At 37.0% G+C, this 7793-nt stretch overlaps 1 protein-coding gene and 1 non-coding gene across 7 annotated transcripts; one reads left to right on the forward strand and one right to left on the reverse strand.

Annotated features, from left to right (window-relative positions):
• Positions 1–213: 213 nt before the first annotated feature.
• On the reverse strand, positions 214–7430 carry LOC103322558 (NOT2 / NOT3 / NOT5 family). 6 transcript variants are annotated; one of them, XM_089053895.1, is made up of 15 exons: positions 7223–7399; positions 5917–5988; positions 5709–5830; positions 4972–5077; positions 4723–4901; positions 4183–4564; positions 3477–3683; positions 3299–3382; positions 2407–2495; positions 2101–2286; positions 1323–1748; positions 1174–1226; positions 1049–1090; positions 644–788; positions 214–555 (listed from the first exon to the last, which is right to left on the reverse strand). In XM_089053895.1, the coding sequence occupies exons 3-15, from the start codon at positions 5724–5726 to the stop codon at positions 496–498; spliced, it is 1977 nt and encodes a 658-aa protein (XP_088910021.1). In that variant the 5' UTR covers positions 5727–5830; positions 5917–5988; positions 7223–7399; the 3' UTR covers positions 214–495. The 6 variants fall into 6 exon arrangements, with proteins under 6 accessions (XP_088910021.1, XP_088910015.1, XP_008222714.2 ...); XM_089053889.1 differs by having other exon boundaries at positions 3299–3400; XM_008224492.3 differs by lacking the exon at positions 5917–5988 and having other exon boundaries at positions 7223–7430.
• On the forward strand, positions 4972–5049 carry LOC148921451 (small nucleolar RNA snoR35). Its single transcript, XR_016123457.1, has one exon. It is a non-coding gene; the product is annotated as a small nucleolar RNA snoR35 (small nucleolar RNA).
• Positions 7431–7793: the final 363 nt, after the last annotated feature.

Here is a 7793-nt window from a genome sequence, read left to right on the forward strand (position 1 = left end):
TTTGGGTCTTGCTAACAAAAATCCAAAGATTGAATTAGTGATATAAGACTTCGATTGAAAGTCCAGCAACGGCAAGACAAACCGAAGATTCATGTCCCTTGACAAAAAGGACAATGTTAAGAGCAGCCTCACAAAATTTCTCACGATCCCTTCCCATCAGTGGTTGCACTTTTAAAGAAATAAGGTCAAAAGCTCCTAACACGCCAAGCCCTCTTAAAATCACAGTAACTATCTGATTGATAAGTAACAAGTTTTACCTCCAATGTTGCCCCTTTCAGCTAAAAGTTATAGTGGCAGCTACTTTAGGCAACAGTTCTCATTCTAACAGTTTAATTGGTTGCTATTGCCCCACATTTTTGTAAAAAAGAAACGCGCAAGGGACTGATTGGCTGAACACTGCAACAAGATCTGTAAGACAATTGCTTACAACAAACTTACGTTCTAATGAATGAAATCCATAAACTGAAACTTTACATTCTAAATAGAAAATGATTGTCAATGCTGCGGTAAGACCGGTCTCTTCTCCAACGCCTCATACTGCAAGACAAAATTATCCTGCAACCAAAATAGAGGTTCAACTCAGGGAACTAAAATTTGGCAAATTAGCATACAATAAATGGAATATGTATCAATCAGTTCAAACCTTTCGGATCGTTTCAAATGTGTTAGGATCAAAGCAGTGATAAGATCCTCTCTCATACGTGTTTGTCTTGACGAGTGGCTCCATGTTGGGGACCCTTATGAACCATAGACGATGCTCCTTGTGATAAAACCAGCCTCTATTATTGCTGCCAACAGACATCATACTGTGTTTAGTACAACCAACCATGCCTTGTTGATATAAATTGCAGAAGTTAAGACACTCCACATCATCAGACAAAAGGCACACAGGATTTTTTAGCATGATTTATGATAAGGTAAAAAAATACTCCACTACAAGCTCTTGATGGGCAAAAAATCAAGGATTTTATGATTTTACTCTATGAAAAGTGATTCAAGGTATAGTCATACAGGGAGGGCACAAAATTATAAACAAATGAAAGCTTACAGTTCATTGGCAGCATATAGTTGCGCTTCATCTTTAGGCATACTGCAAAACACAAAATAATGACTCCGTGAGTTCAATACTTTAAAGACATGGAAATAAATTGAAAGAGGTCCAACAAGAAGCACCTGTAAAAGATATAAAACAACGTTTCCACGGAAAACTTTGAAAAATACCCTTGCTGCAGCCACCAGAAATGAGATTAGAGCACAGAGGGACAATATACAGGAAGAAGATTGAATTTTTTTAAAAAAAAACCAAAGAAAAAACAGCTCACATGTAGTGCAGGCGGTTGTTTAGCATAATAACATTGTGGAACACTAAACTCTGGATCACCCTTAGCTGGCTCGTCAGACCATGGAGAACCAAAAGTCTTGTGCAGATTTTCTGTTGAATTCAAGTTTAACCCAAGCGTAGTCAAATCAATCCCAAGTGCAAGGGATGTTAGATCAGGATCACTCATCCTTATCACACTTAACAACCCAAGCAAACCAAATGGGTCTGGAGCTGATTGCGCTGTCTGCATTGATTTCATTCCCTGATCTCTAAATGATTGATTGACAGCTGACATCTGCTGCAGGCGAAACTGGGATTGATTTTGGTGTTGTTGATACTGCTGGATAAGCTGGTCATATGAACCCATACCAGAAACTGTATTTGCAGAATTTAGAGGTCTTAATCCAATTCCCGGAGGTCCACTAGTCTGAAACAATAAAGTTTCGGTATTAGATCGTTTAATTGCACAAGAATATAAATAACTGCCTATAACTGAAGCCTTTCCGAGTGTGAGGATGTAAAAGCATTCCCTTTTCCAGCATTACTATAATCAATTTGTTTGGACCAACGTCTTTTAAAAAAAAAAATTGCTTGGGGTAACGTATCATTTCAAATCAGTTCAAATCAACAAATTAAATTTAAAAAGAATTTCAATAACTGAACCTTTCAACATTAATGATTTCCAATGCTGGGTTCACAGTGAAATCTCCACTACAATCTAGCCCAAAGAGAAATCACATTATAACATAACAACAATTTGTAGAACCAAACTAGCCCACCTGTGAGTGATAGGTTGAATGTGATGATGGGAATATGTCTGAACCATGCAAATGGAGAAGATCCTGATTGTTTACTTGCGAAAAGGAGACACCACTACTGCTGACTGATGGAGCATGTTGTTGTTGCTGTTGGGGACGATGAGAAGAATAAGTCCCCCCCAAATTAAATCCAGCGGACCTTCCCATCTACAAAACAATATACGAAGATGAGAACACACCAAGAATAACCAAGTACTTATACGAGGGTAAGCAAAACAAAATAGGAAACTGAAAGGAATCTTATTTTATATAGAGTTTAGAACCCACTGAGAAGTGCTGAGATTGCATCATCGACACAGTATTGTCATGAAGTTGCTCTTTCTGGTGAATATCCATCGCATATTCAGCATTACCACCTGCACAAGATCTAATAATAAGGTCAAAAATCCGCAAATAGGCAACCTACCTCACTTACAGGAATGTTTCCCAACTATCAAACAATATGTATGTGCCAAGAAAACAATAGAATGCTAATCATAATAAGTACATCCAGACACTATATTCTCTCATAAAGAGATTAGCATATTGGCATAACAGCAAAACATTTACAAATCTCTGTCAACTATATTTAATAGATTAGAATTGATTTAATTTCTGAAATACAAAGGGGGTGTTTCAAGATAATACAACGGAGGGTGTAGTAATTGACTAAAAGAAGAATAATCCTTTCCAATGCTAGTATTTCCAACAGTTTTGGGAGCATGTTATTCATACTTGGGGATACATATAATTCCTGTTAGATAGAGAGAGAGAGAGAGAGAGAGAGAGAGAGAGAGAGAGAGAGAGAGAGAGACAATCAGCAAAATGTGAGTGCAAGTTCAGAATACAATTAATTGTACAAAAAGTTGGGGAATAAAAAAGTAAAATCACCAACAATGACAGCTCAAAGATATTCACATCTGCAAAGCACCTACTTGAAACAAAATTTTCAAAACATTAGTCAAAGGGCAACACTTAAAATATGCAACTGCAAATCATGACAACACAGGTGCAGACACACTCTTCAAGGTTTTCTCCTGGGTTAGATTTCTGGTATAAAATGGTTTGAAAAAATATATACTGGAGAGAAACACCACTATGTAGAAAGTAGGACTAACATTTACCATAAACCAATTTGTGTTATAATAATAACAAAAATAATTTATTAAATATATCGCACCTTTAAATCCCGGCAAAGCTGGAAAATCTTCATTTTGGATGCTGAACTCTTGATTCTGTTGAACAATAGGACTAACACCAAGACCTTGTTTTCGCAGTGAACCTGAAAATTGCTATATTTTATTCCAATTACAGGAGAAACAGGATACATACAAAACTGCGTCGTCTTTCTTACTAACCCAATTGCCCTTGAGGCCCTCCTGCAGAACTAGGACGACTTGTTAATTGAGGGAAATCATTGATGTCAAAAGGAGAACTGTCATTAGAATTCACATCATTCAGCATTCCCATAGAGCTCAAATTATTCACTTGTACGTGGCTTTGAGAAAGTGGACCTCCAGCATTAGGATAGGAATTTCCTAGCATCGAAATTACCTGTGGAGACCCTGAAACCAGAAATGTCAACCATGCAAAAGATGTGTAAGTAAAACATGACAGGAAATCAAGAAAATGCATTTTAAGCACCAAGAAGCACCAGACATGCATGTGCCATAATAACCAATACATCTCCGTCCGGTAGTTTTCGGACTGATATTAAAACCCAAAAAAGGCAGAATAGCCAACCTGTTGTTCAACAGTTTGGCAGACAGCAGACAAGTAATAAAAATCTTTGACTTTGACAGGATTTGAAGCATTTACCAAATTTATACGCAAACAAAGAACATAAAATCTTACTAGACCAAAATCATATTAAGTTCAAACATAAAATCTTACTAGAACCCAATTCATATCAGTTTCATTGATAACTATAGTTCTAAAGGTCCTAACGAAGTAATGCCTAAAGGAAGCATATACCTTTCAATGACTAATGTAACAGTGCATAAATACACTTCTAACTGATTCTACTGGCATAAGATAATTCAGACAGCAAGTAAGGTAATATACCTTGTGGTAGCACACTACTCATCAAGCGATTCTGCCCTTGGACGGTTAAACTTCCAGATCCACTATTTGCACTTAAATTTAGACGAGATGCGAGACCAGGCACTGACAAGCCTCCACCAGAGCTGATACTCCTCCCAATGTTGCCCCCACCAACCATGTTTCCCATAGAACTCGTAATCCGAGGACCTGCATTTCCCAAAATTGGGGACACACCTAATCCTGGAACAGCATTCCGGTTACCAATTGCAGCAGATGTAGGGAGAATCCCAGGAATAGAACCGCCAATTCCATTTGTGCTACTGCTAAATCCAGGGTTTCCTACTACACTTATACCTCCTCTATTAGTGACTCCCGAATGTCCATGGGAGCTTCCATGAGATAACTACAAAACAGATTTTTTAAAGGAAAAAGAAAATGCAATGAGGTAGAGTAGAGGATAACAATAAAAACATGAGGGGGAGAGAGAGAGACAGAGCCAGTTCATTGATTCTGTCAACATTCTCAAACTACAATTAGCAAATGGAATACATATCCATGTACCTGAGACAAAGCAACAGGAAGATTATTTGATGTGAACCGTCCACCAGAAAGGCTTCCAGTTGGTTGTTGGACTCCACCAGAAGGAACATTATTTAACGTTGAGTTTCTTGATGTTAATGTACCTTGCATGTTGGGAACATTGAAGCTTCCATGAATGTTATTGAATCCCTGAATAGTTCCTGCAGAAAGAAACTTTCAATTCCACTAACTTTGAAACTAACACAAGAAAATCCAGCAATAATAACCCACCTGTGTGATGAAAAACAGGAGAAGCGGCACCAGACTGACCAGAGAAAGATGTGGCAAATCGCCCACTACTGTCTGGAAGATTTGAGCCAGATCCGTTTAGAGAAGACTGTGTCAAATTCACATAATACGTGACTAAATTATTCATCAAATACATAAGACCACTAGAGACTCTTATATTCATCTTAATTCTTAAACCCCACAACTGCAACAATACCCATACAGCATACAACATTTGACACAATCTCTCAAAACAATTGCAATCACCAAAACTAAATCAAGATTGTTCCTGACAGTAAATAGTTTGAAAGTAAAAATTTCTCACTTAATGCCCAAAAGAATATACTCCATCATGCAAAACATACCAACGCTAAAGAAAGAAACATTCATGAAAAGGCCACAGATTTAGAAACAAAAACATTCACAATCATCGTCTGCTCCGAAACTACATGCGAAGAAAGCACAAATCCAAAAAGAGCATCTCAGAGAAATGTTAAAATTTAGAGAGAAAAAACACAAAGAAAAGTGCTTGAAAATCTACACGAACAAACATAAATCAAACATTTCTTTATATTTATTATAAAAAAAAACCAGAGTTTAATCCCTAACCAATCCAAAACATTACGCAAATAGACCGATTTGTTTTTATTAAAAAAAGGCATTCTGAGTTAAGATGACACTCTTGATATGTTATTAAAATTTTGCTACTTCAAAGTAGTTATGTGGACAAAAGACAATACATTAAGTAACCCCGACATTGCATGAGCATCAAAAGGTCATGCAAAAATCATTCCTTGCTGAGAAATAACGCTTGTACGAACAACTTGATGAAGCTCTTCTCTGTGAAAAAATAACCAATAGCCTGAAAAGGACAACATGGTTGTAAGAGATAAGACTAAGGACTAGAAAGATAAATAAATCATTAAGAGATGTCAAGAAGCCATCAACCAGTATAGCATGAAATTCACCCAAATGCCTTTTTGTGTCAAAAAATTAACCCCAATGCTGCAACTAATATAACTGCACAAATCAAAACTATCAATCAAGCAAAACAGATGCATCCATAACAGCCTGTTTGATCTATAAATTTCAAAAACTTGGCATCAACTGAAGTACAAAAAAATTTTACTGAGGGATACAACAACCAACACACACAGAAGAATAAGAGAATTTACATCAATACAACAGTTGTAATAAGAATCATACACATCTTAGGTCTTTCATCACCTTAAAACTCCATCAAACACAGTTTCATTAGGCAAGGAATTGACTAACTAAAATCAGCTTTACAGAAAGTCCATATCTTCTTGCTTTTCTTCCATTTTGCAAGACCTATATGTTACTAAGGCAATATCTCCAACAACAAAAAGTGTCCAAAATTTTGATGAACCCTACACTTCCATTATGCAAATACAAGTATCAATTAAAATAAGGTTGCATGCTGGATATACAACTAAAACAACATAACAAATCAGGATGATACGTATATACACACACACAGAGATGGTCTTTTCAATTTCCTTAAAGAGAAAAAAATAAGCTATGGAATATGTTAAGGTGAACAATTCCAAATCTGCAAATAACAGAGTTCCTAAACAACTCTCTAATATGTCCGCAGGCTTCACCATCAGCTTCCCAGTTTCAAATGCAAGTACTCATGACATAGAGAATGTGGAAAACATCACCCCATTTCAATATGAAAACACAACAAATCAATGGAGTAACACGCTGCACCAGGATTAACTCATCTAGTTTCAAAACTGTCCATAACCTAATCCCATTTCCGGTTACTAAAAAATTCATAGACAATCGGTAACTTAGGAGTTGAATTCTTTTTTCTCTGAGACTAAGGAGAATTTGAAAAATAAGGAAGGATCTCCCCGCCATAGTTAGGCTTGGTCGACGTAAGCCACAAATTTTAATGAATACAAAACTAGCATAAAGCATAAATTCCACTACTTTCTGGTTTCTTCATTTGTCCAGATTTTCTCTACAGCCAAACAAAAATGCGCAAAGCACAGCAGTCTCAGTCATTTGATGTTAAAATCTTAAAAACAAAGAACCACTTTCAAAAACCCTAGGAGAGAGAATTAAGTTGATATGGCACCAAAACCTAAATTTGCTCAGTCACAGGCACAAGGATCCACAAAAGAGGAACGAACTCAGAAAGATTGGAGATCGAACTCGGAACGAGTCGGGATCGACTCCGACTCGGCAAGAGAGTGAGGGTCGCTGAGAAAGAGAGAGAGAGTACCTGAGGAGCAAATCAGCGATAGCGAGGGTTCGGTCTGAGTCAAACAGCGAGTTTGATTGCCCGGAGGAGAGAGAGAGAGAGAGAGAGAGAGAGAGAGAGCGTCAGAGATGAAAGGAAAGAAAGATTTTCGATGATAAAGTTTAGTGGAGGATGAAAGGAAAAATTGTATGCGGCGGCGAGTAGGTGTGGATGGAGTGGGCCTCTCTTTGTGACCTATGGATTGGAGGACCTATTGGATCTGGAGGCTTTGGTGGCCTTGGTGGGCCACGGTGGAGCGTATTAAAAGAGAGTACTGTAGTTGTGTCTATTGGCCAAAAAGTTTAATGACTAAAATGGAAAAAAATAATACATTAGAAAGAGATTTTTATTGGCACTCCATTATTTGCTCTTTACACTCCATATTAATTTTAAAAATAAATAACTTATTTTACCATTATACATAATTACCGTTAAGGACAAATAAAATTAAAATTAAAATTGCTCACTACACCCCACATATGTTCATGCAACCCTAGTTTGACTTTTTTCTCAAACTATCATGTTCATAAACCCTAAACCCTAGATTTATACG

This window comes from Prunus mume, linkage group LG1 (genome assembly GCF_029339155.1).
Source record: "Prunus mume cultivar Tortuosa linkage group LG1, ASM2933915v1, whole genome shotgun sequence".
Lineage (NCBI taxonomy): Eukaryota > Viridiplantae > Streptophyta > Magnoliopsida > Rosales > Rosaceae > Prunus > Prunus mume.

What these genes read in the sequence shown, in the direction of transcription:
- LOC103322558 (XM_008224484.2), bottom strand. An exon ending in TCCTGTTTTTCATCACACAG is followed by an intron (nt 4,902 to 4,971) that starts GTGGGTTATTAT and finishes TTCTTTCTGCAG; the next exon opens with GAACTATTCAGGGATTCAAT. An exon ending in TTCCTGTTGCTTTGTCTCAG is followed by an intron (nt 4,565 to 4,722) that starts GTACATGGATAT and finishes TCTGTTTTGTAG; the next exon opens with TTATCTCATGGAAGCTCCCA.